At 45.9% G+C, this 21566-nt stretch overlaps 2 protein-coding genes across 4 annotated transcripts in view; one reads left to right on the top strand and one right to left on the bottom strand.

Moving 5' to 3' along the window:
* Window positions 1-10989, top strand: part of LOC143286383 (putative transporter slc-17.2) — a 26119-nt gene extending 15130 nt beyond the window's left edge. For both annotated transcript variants that reach the window (XM_076593924.1, XM_076593925.1), the window contains exons 5-10: window positions 2996-3091; window positions 4310-4446; window positions 5254-5406; window positions 6749-6881; window positions 8590-8834; window positions 10447-10989. In XM_076593924.1, the coding sequence (XP_076450039.1) occupies window positions 2996-3091; window positions 4310-4446; window positions 5254-5406; window positions 6749-6881; window positions 8590-8834; window positions 10447-10719 (1037 nt within the window). In that variant the 3' untranslated portion in view covers window positions 10720-10989. The remainder of the gene's footprint in view (window positions 1-2995; window positions 3092-4309; window positions 4447-5253; window positions 5407-6748; window positions 6882-8589; window positions 8835-10446) is intronic.
* Window positions 10990-16488: 5499 nt separating this feature from the next.
* Window positions 16489-21566, bottom strand: part of LOC143286679 (glycosyl hydrolase YngK-like) — a 33120-nt gene continuing 28042 nt past the window's right edge. For both annotated transcript variants that reach the window (XM_076594335.1, XM_076594334.1), the window contains exons 4-7: window positions 19352-19788; window positions 18663-18883; window positions 18128-18329; window positions 16489-17722 (exon numbers count right to left, since the gene is read on the bottom strand). In XM_076594335.1, coding sequence (XP_076450450.1) covers window positions 17499-17722; window positions 18128-18329; window positions 18663-18883; window positions 19352-19788 — 1084 coding nt within the window. In that variant the 3' untranslated portion in view covers window positions 16489-17498. The remainder of the gene's footprint in view (window positions 17723-18127; window positions 18330-18662; window positions 18884-19351; window positions 19789-21566) is intronic.

The raw sequence follows: 21566 nt of genomic DNA, 5'->3' as shown, positions 1-21566 counted from the left end.
TTCTTCTTGTTTAAATGAAGCATACAAAAACTTGTTTGTGTACACGAGAGAGAGATATAAAGATATTTGAGAGAGATGAGAGACAGAAATCAAAATCGAAACTTCTTTATTGAGGGAAAAGGAATAGGCACTTATCGGCCTGTTTTCATCCTACCCTCGAAAAGAAAACGTATAAACTAATCAAGGAAATACAAAAACAAACAAAAAACAAAAACAGCCCACAAAAAAGTGGGGAGCGGGGGGGACATACACTGAATGGCAAGAACAAATAAATGGCATAGAAAATACACAATTCTCCACAAAATAACATAGTATGCATATACGTGAAGGAGAGAGGGAACGAAGAAGGTAAGGAAGGAAGATCGAGATAAAAGAAGAAGAGAGAGGAAAACCTGTTGAGAGAGAGAGAGAGGGGGGGGGGGGGGGGGGGGGAGGAGGAAGAGAGGAAAGGAGATAGACACACAGACAAGGATATCGAGAATACATCATTTGTTTTTCAGTCTCAGTAATTTCAAGGATTCGTAGAACTTAGCTCTGACATTAGATGTTTATGATATAGTCTTTTGAAGACACTGAGACTGGAGTTTATATTAAGTGTAGATGAAATAGTATTCCATAAATATCCATCACAGTATGTGAGACTTGTTTTTATAAAGATCAATTCTTGGCCGAGGCAAGGTTATTTAATGTGTGTGACGGTGACTATTTACTGGAAAATTACTTATGAGAGATGGTGGGGCATAACCTGATAATATTTTGAACATATATATGGCTTTATTATATTTAAGTTTAAATTTCAATGACAATATATCAAGTTCTGTGTAATCAGAAACAGATACAGAAGAAGATTTTAGAATAACTAATTTAAGAGCACGCCTATGAAGACTTAGGAGTGGTTTTAGGATGTTATCACTCGCTGAGTCCCAGACAGTTGAGGCATAGTTTATATAAGATTCAATGTAGGCGTGGAAAATATTTTTTGAGTATGTGAATTAAAAAAAAAAGTTTTATATTAGAAAGTTGATGTACCTTTTTGGAAACAGTTTTAACTTACATAGATATGTGATCAGACCAAGTCAGTCTGTTATCAATAATCACTCCAAGAACCTTGTGACTGTCGACTTCTTCAATGATTTTGCCATTTTAAAAAAAGGGAGGAGGAATTAAATGCAAGAGTTTGACGCTTCTGTCTGGTTGTAATTAACATGTATAGACAGACTCCAACGAATACCTGTTAGACAGACTCCAACGAATTCAGAATAACGCTGCCAGACTCATTTGCAGAGCTTCTAAATTTGACCATGTTTCTCCTCTCCTTCAGTCTCTCCACTGGTTGCCTATTTCTGATCGAATAGACTATAAGCTATCCACTCTGACCTTTTCTGCAGTCAACGGATCTGGCCCAAAGTATCTTTCTGAACTCATCCATATCTATACCCCGTCTCACCAGCTCCGTTCTTCCTTTGATACTCGACTTCTCAGGATACCTCACGTCAGAAGTAAGACCTATGGACACAGATTGTTTTCTTTTCAATCGCCAAAGACGTGGAACAAGCTCCCTGATAACCTCCGTCATTCTGATTCCCTCGCATCTTCTAAATCTCGTCTCAAAACTCACCTTTTCCCTCAGCAATAAGTTCAATTGTGGCAGGTCCACAACTACATGCATGTATATGAATGTGTATTGTGTGTGCGTGTGTTTATGTAAGTTTGTGCCTGCCTATGTGTGCGTATGTGTTAGGGTAGCTGTTAGATACACATGTATGTTAAAATGTATGTATGCAGTGTGTGTGTGTGCGCGCGTGCGTGCGTGCGTGCGTGCGTGCGTGCGTGCGTGCGTGCGTGCGTGCGTGTGTGTGGTCACATTTTGGTGTGTGTATGTAACATAGATATAATGTTTTATGTTATCAAAAGCGTTTTTGTAAAGCACCTAGAGCAGATTTCTGGATAGTGTGCTATATAAGTATCCATTATTATTATTATTATTTAGTTTTCTGTGGATGCAAACTCATGTGGTTCAATTTGGACCAATCAGTTAATTGATTAATACTTACCTGCAATGTTCTGGAAACTTCAGAGAGTTTAAAATTGTTAATGTGTGAAGTCGTATCGTCAGCAAACAGTTCACAAAATGCAGTGATAAATAAAGGTAAATCATTTACATAAATGGAAAACAATATCGGTCCTAACACAGAGCCCTGAAGGACACCATATTCAGTAGGTAAGAGAGAAGATTCTTTTCCATTGATTGTCACTGTTTGTTTTCTCTTAGATAAAAATGAGTGCAAGAGATCTAATGTATTGTTTGATAAGCCATAAATTCTAAGGTTTTCAAAAAGAAGTGCATGATTAGTCACAACAAAGGCTTTTGCGAAGTCTACAAATAGAACTTCTATTCTGGATGAAATAGATTAAACGAATTAAATTGATTAAATATATGTTTTTTGATGTGGGTTTCTAGGGGTTTTGACAAAGTAGGTCAACAGAGAGAGATAGAGAAGGGGGGGAGACAGACAGACAGACAGACAGACAGACAGAGGATGGAACAGACAGAGACAGGGAAAAAGGTGTGGGGGAAATGAGGGAAATGAAGGACAGAGACACAGACAGTGATGGAGGAGACAGCAAGATATAGGAGTGAGATAATGGGTCAGACAGAGACAAACAGACAGACAGAGAGACAGAGAGAGAGAGAGAGGGAGAGAGAGAGCGACAGAGACAGACAGACTGATAGATAGACAGATGGATAGATAGATAGATAGATATAGAAACAGAAAGAAACAGACACAGAGAGAATCTTTGTACACTGATATGAATGTGTATGGGCACGTCAAGGTATGTATGTATATGATGCACTTTCACTGCCTTTACTGACTGGTTCTTTGCATAGTGTGTCTGTGCAGGAATGCCTGTTTAAATCATGTTATCATGACTCTGTTTTTTCCTTTAGATATATAAAATAACCTGCTCAATATGCATGTGATTTGGCTTGCAGGGTCCCAGATTGGCAACGTGTTGACATTCCCTATAGCTGGTCTGCTGTGTGAGTATGGCTTTGACGGGGGCTGGCCGTCCATCTTCTATGTCCTTGGTAAGTGTGTGTGTGTGTGCGCGCGCGTGTGCGCGTGCGTGCGCGAAATTGTCTGTCTTTCAGAGCGCCCTTCCATAAGGTAGAATTCCAATGAAAATTTCAACTCTACAGGTAAGAATCGTTTATACAGTCAGTCAGTGTACTGGGCTAATTATAGCGGATACTTCTACCTCCAAGGTGTCAGTGACCATAGTAAAGTCTGTGACAAGGGCGTACTGTACAAATACAGTAATACAATCCTCTATGTCTCCTCCACACAGGAATGGACAGGGTGGTGACAGTTATTTTAGGAACGGATGGAAAAGTGATAGTCGGCACAAGAGAATGTTTCATCCTGTGTAGCACCCGACAAAATGCCTCTTGGTGTTGGCAGATCAGGTTATGTGAAACCCAACGGAAGCTCTTTCACTCTGTATAGTGAGTGACATTTGTAATGAAACCATGATGACCAGTTTTGCCATAAAAGTAAGTCTGACTCTGTCTCTGTCTCCTTCTCTGCCACTCTCTCTCTGTGTCTCTCTCTCTCTCTATCTCTGTCTCGATATGGATTGAAGTCTCCTTAACAACAACAGACATAACAGAGGCGACATCAAATAAAAAAGCAACAACAATAATCATGTTTTATTTAAAGTGGGTACTAATGTAAAGCATGAATGTGTTTAATTTCAGTTTCAGTTTCTCAAGGAGGCATCACTGCGTTCGGACAAATCCATATATGTTACACCACATCTGCTGGGCAGAGGTCTGACCATTTGGTCAACCCAACGCGCTGAGGCCTAGAGCGCATGCATATATATTTATGTACCCACAAGAGTGCATTTCTAGTACACAATTTTGCAAGGGGACAACAATTTTTTGTCTTGGATTCAAGATCTTTTTCAGTGCACCTAATGCTGCAGACGAGGCCTCGGTTTATCGTCTCAACCGAATGACCAGACGTTCATTTGACTTTCCAGTCACAGTTGGGAGAAAGAGCGAGACAGGAATCAATCTGAGACCCTGACGAACTCCGTTTGGCAGCCACCTTCCTCTTCTGCCTGGAGCCTGGAGCTTGTTAGGGTTTTGTTGTTGTTGTTGTTTGTTTTTAATGCATATACAACAGCGACGACGACAACAACAACAACGATAACGACACAAAGACAACAACAACGTGGAAACTGACCACATGACCAGAACAACCTCCCCCCCCTGCCCCCTGTGCCTCCCCCTCTCCCCCAGGAGTGTACGGGTTGCTGTGGTTCGTGCTGTGGATGTTCCTGGTGTTCGATTCTCCGGCCTGCCATCCCCGCATCACGCCACAGGAGAGACACTACATCCAGACCTGTTTGAGGGACAGGACTTCTGCCGGCACCCTGGTCAGTCAGTGCTGTTGTTGTTGTTGTTGTTGTTGTTGATACTCACCCTTGTGTCAGGGAGGAAGAGAGACTTCATGCAGACCTGTCTGAAAGATAGGACTGCTGCCAACACCTTGATTAGTCATGTGTCTGTTGTTGTCATTGTTGTATTTGTCGTCGTCGTCATTGTTGATGATGATGTTGCTGATGTTGTTGTTCATGTTGATGATGATGATGATGTTGTTGTTGTACATGTTGATGATGTTGCTGTTAAAGTCGTTGTTGTTGTTGTTGTACATGTTGATGATGTTGCTGTTAAAGTCGTTGTTGTTGTTGTTGTTGTACATGTTGATGATGTTGTTTTTAAAGTTGTTGTTGTTGTTCATGCTGATGATGATTAAAGGTAAAAAGTTACAGGTCCTATGAAAGTAAAGTGAAAAGTAAATCAGAGTAACGTGCCTTTCACAAGAACACAACACCATGTTGAAACTGAATGATGGTAAAAATGTTTGCTAGACAAACTGAACAATGTTTAAAGCTTTGCTTGACATTTTGAATAAGGTTAAAGCCTAGTATACAGATTGAATGATGGTGAAATCATTGTTACACAAACTGAATAACGAAAGCATTGTTGTACTGACTGAGTAAGTGTAAAACTAGTATACAGACTGAATTATGGTAAAAGCATTGTTATACAGACTGAACAATGTTAAAAGCATGTATGTACATGCTAAATTATTGTAAACGTGTTGTTTTGTAGACTGGTTATAGGCTCAAGAAATTGTTTGAAGCTGAAAGTTTTGAAAGAAAACCACGTTTCTGTGACAGAGAAACAAGGATATACCATGGCGCAAGATCCTGACCTCCAAAGCCGTGTGGGCGATTGTGCTGTCCCATATGTGCGCCAACTGGGGCACCTACACCTTTCTGACCAACATTCCTACCTACATGAAGGAGGTCCTCAAGTTCGACATCAAACAGGTGATATACATCAACAGGTGATATACATCAAACAGGTGATATACATCAACAGGTGATATACATCAACAGGTGATATACATCAAACAGGTGATATACATCAACAGGTGATATACATTAACAGGTGATATACATCAACAGGTGATATACATCAACAGGTGATATACATCAAACAGGTGATATACATCAACAGGTGGTATACATTAACAGGTGATATACATCAACAGGTGATATACATTAACAGGTGATATACATCAAACAGGTGATATACATCAACAGGTGATATACATTAACAGGTGATATACATCAACAGGTGATATACATCAACAGGTGATATACATTAACAGGTGATATACATCAAACAGGTGATATACATCAACAGGTGGTATACATTAACAGGTGATATACATTAACAGGTGATATACATTAACAGGTGATATACATCAACAGGTGGTATACATCAAACAGGTGATATACATCAACAGGTGGTATACATCAACAGGTGGTATACATTAACAGGTGATATACATCAAACAGGTGATATACATCAACAGGTGGTATACATTAACAGGTGATATACATCAACAGGTGAAATAAATCAACAGGTGAAACAGTATGACTGACATCAAACAGGTGAAACAGTCTGACCATTTAGCATCAAACAGGTCAAATAGTTTGACTGACATTAAACAGGTGAAATATCTCATTTTTGTCCAAGGTTGACATCAAACAGGTGAAATAGTCTGATCTTTGATAGCATGTTGTTTTGTTTTGTTTTGTTTTGCATACTAGATGCCATTCCACCCAACATCTGTGGCCTTCCACTGATGCAAGTTGTACCGACAGCTGATCAACTTAGTCACCACTCAGGGAATTGTATTTAATGATGCCAGTCTAAAGCCTAAAACCTAATTATTTTTATGCGTTTGGACATTCATTCTACTGTTGTTGCTGTGCGTTTGTTCGGGGTATTGTAAAGAAATAGAAGCTTCCATTTCATTAATGTAAATTATTTTGTTTTGGATTGTCAGAGTGTGCACCTTTCATTTTGCCTGTGTGCAAGCTGTTGGAAAACACTAAACCTGGTCTGCAGCAGCTGCCGTATTAATGATGATGATAATGACCACGACGACCGCGATGATGATGATTATAATGATGAAGACGACGACGATGACGATAGCAATGACAATAACGATGATGGTGATGGTAGTGATGATGGTGATGCTGCTGCTGCTGATGGTGATGATGATGATGGTGATAATGATGATGACGATGATGATGGTTATCATGGTGATAATGGTGGTGATGATGGTGATGGTGATAATGATGATGATGATGTCCACAGAATGGCCTGCTGTCCAGCCTGCCCTACATCGGGTTCTGGGCGGCCATCAACGTGTCCGGCAACCTGTTTGACTGGCTGCAGTCCCGGGGCTGGCTGTCCACCACTGCTGCCAGGAAGATCAGCAACACGCTGGGTGAGAGACACCCCTCACACACACACTCACACACACACACACACACACACACACACACTCACACTCACACACACTCACACACACTCTCACACACACACTCACACACTCACACTCACACACACACACACACACACACACACACACACACACACACACCACGGAATACCAAACACACAGGGAGTTGTGGGGTGGGTTGGCCAGGTGGGGTGGTTGGTGGTGGTGGGGTGGGGTGGTTGGTGGTGGTGGGTTGGCCAGGTGGGGTGGTTGGTGGTGGTGGGATGGGGTGGTGGGGTGGTTGGTGGTGGTGGGTTGGCCAGGTGGGGTGGTTGGTGGTGGTGGGTTGGCCAGGTGGGGTGGTTGGTGGTGGGTTGGCCAGGTGGGGTGGTTGGTGGTGGCGGGATGGGGTGGTTGGTGGTGGTGGGTTGGCCAGGTTGGTGGTGGTGGGTTGGCCAGGTGGGGTGGTTGGTGGTGGTGGGATGGCCAGGTGGGGTGGTTGGTGGTGGTGGGTTGGCCAGGTGGGGTGGTTGGTGGTGGGGTGGTTGGTGGTGGTGGGATGGCCAGGTGGGGTGGTTGGTGGTGGTGGGTTGGCCAGGTGGGGTGGTTGGTGGTGGTGGGGTGGCCAGGTGGGGTGGTTGGTGGTGGTGGGGTGGGATGGCCAGGTGGGGTGGTTGGTGGTGGGTTGGCCAGGTGGGGTGGGTGGTGGTGGTGGGTTGGCCAGGTGGGGTGGTTGGTGGTGGTGGGATGGCCAGGTGGGGTGGTTGGTGGTGGGGTGGCCAGGTGGGGTGGTTGGTGGTGGTGGGATGGCCAGGTGGGGTGGTTGGTGGTGGTGGGTTGGCCAGGTGGGGTGGTTGGTGGTGGGGTGGTTGGTGGTGGTGGGATGGCCAGGTGGGGTGGTTGGTGGTGGTGGGTTGGCCAGGTGGGGTGGTTGGTGGTGGTGGGGTGGCCAGGTGGGGTGGTTGGTGGTGGTGGGGTGGGATGGCCAGGTGGGGTGGTTGGTGGTGGTGGTTGGTGGTGGTGGGTTGGGGTGGTGGTGGGCAAAACTGTGGGTGAGGGACACCCTTCTGACACCCCTCCTCTCCTCTCGCACTGAGGAATCTACTTGCTGTGAAGTCCGCATGTACATATTATTGTAGGCCCACACGGCTTCTCTCCCTACGTCCTCCACCTCACACCCTCCAGCCTCGCCCACACGTACATGATAGCTGCTTGTGTGCTACAATGTTGCATGTAGGTTGTGTGTTACCATGGATACCGATCACACTGAGGGAGGTGGTGGGGGGAGGCGGGGAACGGGGTGGGGGTGGGGGGGCGAGATGAGGGGGTGGGGTGGGGGGCGAGATGAGGGGGAGGTGTGGGGGGAAGGAGGGAGGAGGGTAGCGGGAACCAAACATTTAAGACTGCACGCATCTTGATGTTTTTGTGAGTCTGTGAACATGAAGTGTGTGTGTGTGTGTGTGTGTGTGTGTTCAGAGAAGAGACTTGTGGCTGACTTTGTAGGGGGAAGTGGGGGGGAGGGGGGATGCCATAGTACACCTGTGTTCCTTCTTCCATTTTCCAGGTTACTTCTTCGTCACTTTTCTCGGGTTGACGCTTCATGTCTATGTGAAGCAGTGTACGCATTGATAGCACTTCCTGATTGTATTGTTGTTGCTGCTGCTGGTGATGATGATGATGATGATGATGTCCATCTCTGCCCCCTGTCAATCAGGCGAGCTGTGCCCCGCCCTCCTGGTGATTGGCGTGGGCTTTGTGGACTGCAGTCAGCCCGTGCTGGGCGTGGCTTTGCTGACAGTGGGCGTGGCCATGTGCGGCTTCCAGTATGGCGCCGGATTCATCGTCAACAATGGCGACATCGCGCCTCGCTTCGCGGGCATCATCTTCGGCCTGTCCAACACCTTCGCCACCATTCCGGGGTTCCTGGCGCCCACTGCCATCGGCATCATCACCAGAAATGTGGGGGCGCTTTGTGGAGTCCGTCCTTGTCATTTTCTTCAGTGTGCAAATTCTCCGTGTGGTTGTCTTGTTGTTGTTGTTGTTGGAGTTGCTGTTGTTGTTATTGTTGCTGGTGTTGTCGCTGACGTAACTGGTGGTGTTGGTGGTTGTGTTTTCTCTTGTTGTTGTTGTTGGAGTTGTTGTTGCTGCTGCTGTTGTTATTGTTGTTGCTGGTGTTGTCGCTGATGTAATTGGTGGTGATGATGGTGGTGGTGATGTTGGTGGTGTTGGTGGTGATGGTGGTGGTGGTGGTGTTGGTGGTGGTGATGTTGGTGGTGGTGATGGTGATGTTGGTGGTGATGTTGGTGATGGTGATGTTGGTGGTGATGTTGGTGGTGTTGGTGGTGATGGTGGTGGTGGTGATGTTGGTGGTGTTGGTGGTGGTGATGGTGGTGATGTTGGTGGTGATGGTGGTGTTGGTTGGGAGGAGGGGACGTGTGTGTGGGGGGGGGGGAGAAAAGGGGGAAGGAGTTGTGTGAGTGTCAGGTGGAGGGGAAAGTTTTTGTTATTTCAACACCCAGCTGTGATAAACATCATCTCTGTTCTCGGTCTGTCTGCTTCTCTTTGTCTCTACCCTTAATAAATCCTCTCTCTCTCTCTCTGTGAAATGACGTATATTTGTAATCAATCTGTTCAACGTTTACCCTACAGGCTGCATGTGTCACTATAAACGGATATGCTGATTCACAGTGAGACTGATCTGCTTAATAAGTCAGCCGTTGGAAATTCAAACCACTGGCTGCGTGTTAATTTAAGCTTGACGAGAAAGAAGAAGAATGTGTGTGTGTGTGTGTGTGTGTGTGTGTGTGTGTAATGGTTTGGATATGTTGTCATTTTTTAAATCACTTTCAACAGCGGAGAAGGCTGGTTTTTAAGCATCAGGCATCGGTCCAGACACACTGAAGAGTTGTCGTTCTTTGTTGGGCTTTCTTTTCTTTGCCTGGCAAGGTGCTCAGTGTGAGGAATACCATGTGTGCAGCTGTGCGCTTCAACGAAATATTCAGTGCACACCCCTTACCCTGCACAGCCATCTATGCTCATCATAGTCTTTCATGCTATGCCATGGTGCTATAGACTCAACAACAGTTGTGCATCATGTTTATCTCACGCCATGTTGCAGCCATGTTTATCTCACGCCGTGTTGCAGCCATGTTTATCTCATGCCGTGTTACAGCCATGTTTATCTCATGCCATGTTGCAGCCATGTTTATCTCATGCCATGTTGCAGCCATGTTTATCTCATGCCGTGTTGCAGCAAACACAGTGGTGCATCAGGTTCACCTCATGTTGCAGCAAACTCAAGAAGAGTGGTTTATCTGATGCCATGTTGCAGCAAACTCAAGAAGAGTGGTTTATCTGATGTCGTGTTGCAGCAAACTCAAGAAGAGTGGTTTATCTGATGTCGTGTTGCAGCAAACTCAAGAAGAGTGGTTTATCTGATGTCGTGTTGCAGCAAACTCAAGAAGAGTGGTTTATCTGATGTCGTGTTGCAGCAAACTCAAGAAGAGTGGTTTATCTGATGCCATGTTGCAGCAAACTCAAGAACAGTGCTTTATCTGATGCCATGTTGCAGCAAACTCAAGAACAGTGGCGCATCGTGTTTTTCATCAGCGCGGCCATCTACCTGGTGGGCACGGTCATCTTTCTGCTGTTTGGGAGTGGAGAGCTGCAGAGCTGGGCACGTCTCCAGGACAGCTCACAGGACCACCCTCAGCTGGAGGTCAAGGACGGCGCGGCCATGTTGGAAGTAGGTGGCGCTGCGGCTGGACAAGGGAAAGAAAGCAGCGACGGCTTGTTGACGTCAGCTGCTGACGCTGATGATGAAGTGACGTCAAAAATGAAGTAGTGGAGTTTGGAAGGGATTAGAAGGTTGAGGGCTGGTCATAATGAGCGTGTAAACAGTGTGACTATGAGCAATTGTGCACACACACACACACACACTCTCTCTCTCTCTCTCTCTCACACATACACACACGCGTGCACCCCTCCCCCTCCACACACACAGACTTCAAGCTCTTTCAGGAAGTTAAGTATATTTGTAACAATTTGATGTGCCTAAACTGCAGCATTAACAAATGGATCAAGAATCAGAAGAGTGAGCAATCGTTCATCGAAATTTAAGTGGGTGGGTGGGTGGGCGCAGGGGCTATGCGGACATGTGTGCGTGCATGTTTGTGTTTTGGGGTGGGGGAGGGAGGGGATGTGGGGAGGGGGTGCTGAGAGAGGCGTTGGAGTTGTTACTGTTCTGGTCAGGTGAAGGTGTCTGTTTCTAATCGCTAACACAGTGCTCTGTACAGCTGTCCCCAATTATACAGTCTGCATCATCATCACAGTGCTCTGTACAGCTGTCCCCAATTATACAGTCTGTATCATCATCACAGTACTCTGTACATGTGTCCCCAATTATACAGTCTGCATCATCATCACAGTGCTCTGTACAGCTGTCCCCAATTATACAGTCTGCATCATCATCACAGTACTCTGTACATGTGTCCCCAGTTATACAGTCTGCATCATCATCACAGTACTCTGTACATGTGTCCCCAGTTATACAGTCTGTATCATCATCACAGTACTCTGTATAGCTGTCCTCAATTATACAGTCTGTATCATCATCACAGTACTCTGTATGGCTGTCCTCAATTATACAGTCTGTATCATCATCACAGTACTCTGTATAGCTGTCCCTAATTATACAGTCTGCATCATCATCACAGTACTCTGTATAGCTGTCCCCAGTTATACAGTCTGTATCATCATCACAGTGCTCTGTATAGCTGTCCCCAATTATACAGTCTGTATCATCATCACAGTACTCTGTATAGCTGTCCTCAATTATACAGTCTGTATCATCATCACAGTACTCTGTACATGTGTCCCCAGTTATACAGTCTGTATCATCATCACAGTACTCTGTATAGCTGTCCCCAATTATACAGTCTGTATCATCATCACAGTACTCTGTATAGCTGTCCCCAATTATACAGTCTGTATCATCATCACAGTACTCTGTATAGCTGTCCCCAGTTATACAGTCTGCATCATCATCACAGTACTCTGTATAGCTGTCCTCAATTATACAGTCTGTATCATCATCACAGTACTCTGTATAGCTGTCCTCAATTATACAGTCTGTATCATCATCACAGTACTCTGTACATGTGTCCCCAATTATACATTCTGTATCATCATCACAGTACTCTGTACATGTGTCCCCAATTATACAGTCTGTATCATCATCACAGTACTCTGTACATGTGTCCCCAATTATACAGTCTGTATCATCATCACAGTACTCTGTATAGCTGTCCCCAATTATACAGTCTGCATCATCATCACAGTACTCTGTATAGCTGTCCCCAATTATACAGTCTGTATCATCATCACAGTACTCTGTATAGCTGTCCCCAATTATACAGTCTGCATCATCATCACAGTACTCTGTATAGCTGTCCCCAATTATACAGTCTGTATCATCATCACAGTACTCTGTACATGTGTCCCCAATTATACAGTCTGCATCATCATCACAGTACTCTGTATGGCTGTCCCCAATTATACAGTCTGTATCATCATCACAGTACTCTGTATAGCTGTCCCCAATTATACAGTCTGTATCATCATCACAGTACTCTGTATAGCTGTCCCTAATTATACAGTCTGTATCATCATCACAGTACTCTGTATAGCTGTCCCTAATTATACAGTCTGTATCATCATCACAGTACTCTGTATAGCTGTCCCTAATTATACAGTCTGTATCATCATCACAGTACTCTGTATAGCTGTCCCCAATTATACAGTCTGTATCATCATCACAGTACTCTGTATAGCTGTCCCTAATTATACAGTCTGTATCATCATCACAGTACTCTGTATAGCTGTCCCTAATTATACAGTCTGTATCATCATCACAGTACTCTGTATAGCTGTCCCCAATTATACAGTCTGCATCATCATCACAGTACTCTGTACATGTGTCCCCAGTTATACAGTCTGCATCATCATCACAGTACTCTGTATAGCTGTCCCCAATTACACAGTCTGCATCATCATCACAGTACTCTGTACATGTGTCCCCAGTTATACAGTCTGCATCATCATCACAGTACTCTGTATAGCTGTCCTCAATTATACAGTCTGTATCATCATCACAGTACTCTGTATAGCTGTCCCCAATTATACAGTCTGTATCATCATCACAGTACTCTGTATAGCTGTCCCTAATTATACAGTCTGCAACATCATCACAGTACTCTGTATAGCTGTCCCTAATTATACAGTCTGTATCATCATCGCAGTACTCTGTATAGCTGTCCTCAATTATACAGTCTGCATCATCATCACAGTACTCTGTATAGCTGTCCCCAATTATACAGTCTGTATCATCATCACAGTACTCTGTATAGCTGTCCCCAATTATACAGTCTGTATCATCATCACAGTACTCTGTACATGTGTCCCCAATTATACAGTCTGTATCATCATCACAGTACTCTGTATAGCTGTCCTCAATTATACAGTCTGTATCATCATCACAGTACTCTGTATAGCTGTCCTCAATTATACAGTCTGTATCATCATCACAGTACTCTGTATAGCTGTCCCCAATTATACAGTCTGTATCATCATCACAGTACTCTGTATATCTGTCCTCAATTATACAGTCTGTATCATCATCACAGTACTCTGTATAGCTGTCCCCAATTATACAGTCTGTATCATCATCACAGTACTCTGTATAGCTGTCCCTAATTATACAGTCTGCATCATCATCACAGTACTCTGTATAGCTGTCCCTAATTATACAGTCTGTATCATCATCACAGTACTCTGTATAGCTGTCCCTAATTATACAGTCTGTATCATCATCACAGTACTCTGTATAGCTGTCCTCAATTATACAGTCTGTATCATCATCATAGTACTCTGCATTTAAATGACGACAAGAAGATTGAAGACAGCTGTTCAACGTCACATGCAGTGACGGTTGTTTATGACGTTTGAATGACGACAAGAAGATTGAAGACAGCTGTTCAACGTCACATGCAGTGCCGGTTTTAACGTCTGCATCACTGTGGTATGAAGTTATATTTGCATAATTATATCATTTCGAAGTTCTGTGGTGTGTACATGTGTCATTGTCGCACCTTTGTCTGCATGCTTGTCCGAATGTTTGGGCTTACCATCACATTGATCTTTTATTCGTCAATGTAATTTGTAAAAGAAAAGTGTTTACACAGAATTATGCGTGTACATCTACATTTTTTCTTCGCGCGCGTGTGTGTGTGTGTGTGTGTGTGTGTGTGTGCGCCCGCGCATGTATGTATGTATGTATGTATGTATGTGTGCGTGTGAGTACATGCGTTCGTGCGTGCATGGGTGCGTGTTTTCATCAAAGTTAATCCGACAATAAATGGCTAAAGAAGTAGAGTGATTGCGTGCGTGTGTGAAGCAAACAGGGTGGAGAAACACACACACACACACACAACTTATCCATTTGCTATTCTGAATTGGTTGCATCACTTACATTTTTATGTCCATTCAATCACAGAATGCAAGCGGAAGATGCCCAATGTCACGGCTCGTTGGCGATCTGCGTGCATGCCTGTCTGCATTTTTTTTCCCTTCCCTTTTCCCCCTTTCTCTCTCCCTTCTTTCCCCCCTCTCTCTCTCTCCCTTCTCCTCCTCTCTCTCCCTTCTCCCCCTCTTTCCATCCCTCTCCTTCATCTCCCTCTCTCCTTTATGCTTTTGCACGTGTGGCATGTCCCTTCTCCTGAACGTTTTTTTGAACTCTGAGCGAGTTCAGGAATCATCTGGTTAGGAAAGAAAGATTTCTCTGGGCTGTTGAGGCCAAGCTTTGCAGAGAGACGGGTCGCCGTTCCAGCGTGCGTGCTATAGGGCGCCGTCGGTAAAGTAGTGGGGGCGTTTCCCTTTGTCACCCCCTTCTTCTGTATTAGTCTGTGTTTCACTCTGGGCCAGTGACGTGCCTGTTTACCTGGTGACAGGTGAGGGAGTCTGTGTTTGTCGTAACATTTAGTGATGTGACTTGATATCAGAGTGAGGTTTAGGTTGCTTGTAAGGTTAGTGTGATGTTTTTTAGTGGATGTCTTTTAAATCCAGTATTCTTTTACTTCCAAATATTGGGGGGAATTAGTAAATTTGTTGCGTTTAGGTGTAACATTTTTGCCATAATAATATTCAGCTCAGATTGTTTCAACTTTGTTTTCTTTATAACGGGAATTATCTAATTACAGTCTGTCGATTTTCCCAAACATTGTTGTAGGGATGGAAATGTGATATAGCCTGACTGGTGCTGTTTCAATTATTCAGAACTAGTATCATTGAAACTTGAATATTGTTATTGCCTTGTTTAGCGCAATGTATATTGCTTAAGGAAGATAAGGGGGGTGGGGTGTACTCTTTTACAACTGGTTTAAAAAACAACCAAACAGTCTACAGAGCCGGTGGGGTGTTACAGGTTTTCCGGTGTTTCCTTCCCTTCGTGCCGCTGCCTTCGACGGGTCCTCAGAACACAAGCCTGGAAACTTCCTCACTCCCGTTCCCACTCCCACTCCATACTTCCATCGTACCTTTTCCCACCTTCCCACTGTCCCTCTTGCCGACCAGCTTCAGCCATCAAGCTACGAGTGTCCGTTTTCAGCTGTCAGCACGAGTTTGAACTCTGGCAGCGGGGTTGAGCAGCACTGGCGCTGCAGTTGACTGAAAATGGCATAATTAAATTGTGCGGTGGTTAGACAGAGGTTATTATTTTTTGGGGTTTGTAATGCCTTGTTTTGTGGCGTGTATTTAGTTATGTATTTTTGCATCACCTCAGTAAAGCAACGAGCTGAACTCTTCTGTGTCTCCGTGTTTGTGTTGTCGGGACGTTAGCTAGTCTGGGAAGGGGTGGGGGTTCATGGGCAACCCCTTATGGGTTGTGACACCCAATGAACACTTTATCATTTTGTCAGCAACTGGTTATGAGATGACTACTTATATAGCGCCTATTCTCGGCCGGAGACCAAGCTCTACGCGCTTTATAAACACTGAGTCATTTGCACAAGAGGCTGCCTTCCTGGGTAGAGTCCACTGACAGCTGCCTTCTGGGCGCTCATCATTCGTTTCCTGTGTCATTCAATCAGGTTTCAGTTACACACACATAAACACTCTTACAGACATGTAACAGTTTACGTGTATGACCGTTTTGTTCATTTACCCCGCCAATTAAGCAGCCATACTCCGTTTTCGGGGAGGGGGGGGGGTATGCAGGGCATGTTCTTGTTTCCATATCCCAATGAACGCTGACATGGATTACAGGTTCTTTAACGTGCGTATTTGATCTGCAGTGTGCGCATACACACGAAGAAGGTTCGGGCACAAGCAGGTCAGCACATATGTTGACCAGGGACCAAGAAGAAGAAAAGACAGCCTCGTGTATCTGTGACACTCTGCACCATGGTTTGTGAAGGAGGAGGAGGGAGGAGGAGGAAGAGGGCAGAAACAAGACTGAACAAACAGAAAAACAATTAAAAAACTGTTAATTAAAAAAATGTTGAAAACAAAACAAACAAAACCCCAACAAAACAACAAAACAAGAACAAAAGGAACATAACAACAACGACAACCGTTTATTCAACAACGACAACTGTTTGTTTATTGAACAACGACAACATTGTATGCAACAACGACAACAGTTTATTCAACAAGGACAACAGTTCATTCAACAACAAGGACACTGATCATCCCACGAGGGGTGACATGACAAGGACGACAGTTCATTCAACAACAAGGACACCAATCATCCCACGAGGGGTGACTCGACAAGGACAATAGTTTATTCAACAAGGACAATAGTTCATTCAACAACAAGGACACCAATCATCCCACGAGGGGCGACTCGACAAGGACAACAGTTCATTCAACAACAAGGACACCAATCATCCCACGAGGGGTGACTCGACAAGGACAACAGTTCATTCAACAACAAGGACACCAATCATCCCACGAGGGGCGACTCGACAAGGACAACAGTTCATTCAACAACAAGGACACCAATCATCCCACGAGGGGTGACTCGACAAGGACAACAGTTCATTCAACAACAAGGACACTGATCATCCCACGAGGGGCGACTCGACAAGGACAACAGTTCATTCAACAACAAGGACACCAATCATCCCACGAGGGGTGACTCGACAAGGACAATAGTTTATTCAACAAGGACAATAGTTCATTCAACAAGGACACTGATCATCCCATGAGGGGCGACTCGACAAGGACAACAGTTCATTCAACAACAAGGACACCGATCATCCCACGAGGGGTGACTCGACAAGGACAACAGTTCATTGAACAACAAGGACACCAATCATCCCACGAGGGGTGACTCGACAAGGACAATAGTTTATTCAACAAGGACAATAGTTCATTCAACAAGGACACTGATCATCCCACGAGGGGCGACTCGACAAGGACAACAGTTCATTCAACAACAAGGACACCGATCATCCCACGAGGGGTGACTCGACAAGGACAACAGTTCATTGAACAACAAGGACACCAATCATCCCACGAGGGGTGACTCGACAAGGACAATAGTTTATTCAACAACAAGGACACTGATCATCCCACGAGGGGCGACTCGACAAGGACCAGGTGCGGGGCACTCTCCCTGCCCAGTCTGTCCACAGCAGTGACGCCGTACCGCCCGGGGCTCAGCTGTATGCTGCGGGTGTGCGTGCCCAGCACGTGCAGCGGGTGCCATGCCCCTCCCCCCTCCTGCCGGTACACGGCGAAGGCCCGCAGTTTGCCTGCAGGGTCCGCTGAGGTCGTCCATGACACCACGCCTGGGGCAGTGAATAGGTCAGTGGCTGGGTCATTGGTGGATGGATGGAGGGATGGAGGAATGAACGAACTAATGAATAAATGAATGAATGAATTTATGAAAGTGTGCACCAAAAATGCATGCATTAATGAATAAATGCATGAATACATACGTTTATGGATAACAAACTAAACAGATAAACAACACCCCTTTTATCATAAATCAGCATGCCGTATCAGTAGTAATAGTAGAAGTACCGGTAGAAATAGCAGCAGCAGATGCAGCAGTACCAGTAGTAGTAGTAGTAGTTGTTATTGTGACTTTGTGAGCACCTGAGACCCCACCCAGTGTGAAGCTCATGTTCATCTTCCCCTGCAATGAGAAAACAACAGCATTCACACACACACACACACACACACGCCCGTACCTGACTGAACGGTGACATCTGGTGTGGACAAGGTGGGCACATCTGAACGCAGCCAGGGCATGGTTGGGGCGAGGGCGGGGCGGGGGTACACGCTGTCTCTGAACAGGTCCGCGATGCCCCCTGTGTTGTCTCGGTAGTACTTGGCACTGAAGAAAATGTTGCCCAGGTCGCTCTCGTTTCTCCGGCTACGGGTCTCTCTCACCTGGAAAGTCAAGGACAGTAACCATAGCAACCCTTGGTAGAGCGGGAGTAGCTATGGAAACAAGGGACTATGGCGTAACACTGGAGTGAAAGAGCGCCCGTATTGTGGAGAGGAAAGTGCAACGTGAATGTGACGAGAGATAGATTTGTGACACCCGACTGCTGATTTGTGATTTATTCTGTTAAATGTTCAATGTTTAAGTCTACAAACATCACTTAGTTGAGGCCATCAATACACACACACACACACACACACACACACACACACACACAACACACACACACACACACAGACACACACACACACACACACACACAAGCCAGCAGCACCCACCTGTCTCTCAATCTCGGAGACGGGCCAGTGCCTGTCCCCTGTGGCTGTCCGGTAGGTGGCGCAGCCCATGTAGAGATGTCTGCCCCTGGAGTTCTGCTGGATCCACCAGTCTGAAAGCGCCGTGAAGCTCTGCCTGGGGGGGTCGATCTCCCAGTACAGCTGGGGGGCCAGGTAGTCCACCCACCCCTCCGCCAGCCACTTCCGGCTGTCCGCGTACTGCCCTGGCGGCCGTGTCAAGCTTCCGATCAGTGGGCAATATCGTCCGTCCGTCGACCAGTCAGTCAATCATTCAGCTAATCAATCAGTCAGTCAAATAATCCATCGCTCGATCAGCCAATCAATTATCAATCGATAAATCAATCAATCAATAAGTCAATCAATCAATCAATCAATCATCCAATCAACTATCCAACCAGTCAGGTTTTGAAACGTTCCTTTGATTGGAGGATATGATTAATCAAACAATCAATCAATCAATCAACCAGTCAGTCAGTCAGGTTTTGAGGAGTATCAGTATCTGAATTAATAAATAAATGAATGATGGATGATCACACACACACACACACACACACACACACAAATATATATATATATATACATACATACATACGCTCATATCCTCACCACTACCACCACAACCACCATCAAAAAACAAAGGACAAACAAACTGCGGAACTAGTGCCACCGACCTGTATTGGACGAGAAGCCCACAACCCCGCTGGGCTGGCCGGACATCCAGATGCCGAAAGGACTGATGCCGAACTTGACCCAGGGCCGCACGTCCTTGATCCTCCGGGACACCTCCTGGACCAGACCGTCCACGTTGTGATGACGCCACAGGGCACGTGACAAACGCCCCCCCTCAGCCACGTAGGCCTGGTACGTGGCGTCGTCCGGAAAGTCCTGGTCTTGCTCCGGGTAGGGATAGAAGTAGTCATCGAAGTGAACGCCGTCAATGTCGTAGTGGGTGACGACGTGCAGGATGGTGTCCAGCGTTCTGTTCTGCACGGCCCGGGACCCGGGGTCCATCCACAGGTTGGGGCCGTACGGGTGGGCGTCCTGGGGCAGCTGCCTCGCCATGTGCTGAGGGGCCAGGTCTGTCAGGCTGGTGGACCCCGCCTTGGCCCTGAAGACATTGTGATGGTGGTGGTGGTGATGGTGGTGGTGGTGGTGGTGATGATGATGGTGGTGGTGGTGGTGGTGGTGGTGATAATAATGGTTGTGGTGATGGTGGTAGTGATGGTGGTGATTAATGTGATGATGATGGTGACGGTGGTGGTGATGGTGGTGATTATTGTGATGATGATGGTGGTGGTGGTAGTGATGGTGATAATGGTGATGGTGGTGATTATTGTGATTATGATGGTGATGGTGGTTATGGTGATGGTGGTGGTGGTGGTGATAGTGGTGGTGGTGGTGGTGGAGATGGTGGTGGTGGTGATGGTGGTGGTGGTGATAATAATGGTTGTGGTGATGGTGGTAGTGATGGTGGTGATTATTGTGATGGTGACGGTGGTGGTGGTGGTGATGGTGATGGTGGTGATTATTGTGATGGTGATGGTGGTTATGGTGATGGTGGTGGTGGTGGTGATGGTGATGATGGTGATTATTGTGATGATGATGGTAATGGTGAAGTTGATGGTGGTGGTGGTGATGGTGGTGATTATTGTGATGGTGATGTTGATGGTGATGGTGGTGGTGGTGATGGTGGTGGTGACGGTGGTGATGGTGGTGGTGGTGATGGTAGTGATGGTGGTGGTGGTGGTGCTGATGGTGGTGGTGATGATGGTGGTTATGGTGATGGTAACAACACATAATCCAAACTGAAAACAACACTCAACACACATTCCAACCTGTGATGGAGTCTCCCGTCGGACCGACGGATGATTAGACAGGTAGGCTTATCTGTCGGTGTGTGTCATATTGGAGAAGAGGCCGATTCTGGATTCGCAGCACTTCCCACAGGTGTTGCAAGGAAAAACGTCTCCAGAGCCCTGCTTCCTTCGCTCACGCTTCTCCTTAATGGCCAGCGTTCTCTTGTTTTCAAATGTCTTTATGCCACTAGAGCGTAGCTGGCACTGGATCAGCAGGCTATCGATGCTGGGCAGGCCGCCCCTCTCTAGGACCTGGAGGTTGAAGACCCTGTCTTGCCACTTTATACCGAGGATCTTTCGTAGGCATCTCTGGTGAAACTGCTCAAGTTGTTGAATGTGACGGCGATACGTCGTCCATGTTTCACAGCAGTACAACAAGGTGGTCAGCACAACAGCTCTGTAGGTTTTGATTTTGGTGCTGAGCCTGATGTTCCACAGCCTGTTATTGAGTCTGCCAAAGGCGGAGCTGGCCTTGGCGATGCGCAGCGTCACTTCTGCATCAAGGGTTCCGTTACTGCATAGGGTGCTGCCCAGGTAGCAAAACTTGTCGACTTGACTTGATGTCTGTGTCATCAATCTTGATTGCAGGTGGGGGGTGAGGCACTGGCGTTCTGTGAGCTAGCTGGTTGGTACATGGACTCGGTCTTGCTGAGGCTGATGGTGAGTCCAAAGCGCCTGCAAGAGGTTGAGAACCTGTCCATAATGAACTGTATGTCCTAACGGGTGTGTGCAGCAAGCGCGCAGTCATCAGCAAAGAGGAACTCTCTCAACAGTGCCTCAAACACCCTGGACCTGGCGTGGAGTCGCCGCAAGTTGAAAAGTTTGCCATCTGTGCAAAACTGAATGTAGATGCCCTGGTCACAGTCTTAGAAGGCGTCAATCAGCATGGCAGAGAAGAGAATGGAGAACAGTGTGGGTGCCAGGACGTAACCCTGCTTCACTCCATTTACCACAGGGAACGGATCCAACATGTCAGTATTTTCCTGTACTCTCACCTGCATGCCATCGTGGAATGACGCAATCAGCTGGA

This window comes from Babylonia areolata, chromosome 10, assembly GCF_041734735.1.
Source record: "Babylonia areolata isolate BAREFJ2019XMU chromosome 10, ASM4173473v1, whole genome shotgun sequence".
Classification (NCBI taxonomy): Eukaryota; Metazoa; Mollusca; class Gastropoda; order Neogastropoda; family Buccinidae; genus Babylonia; species Babylonia areolata.
Note: the sequence above shows the minus strand (reverse complement) of the source record. Positions and strands in the feature narration are given on the sequence as shown.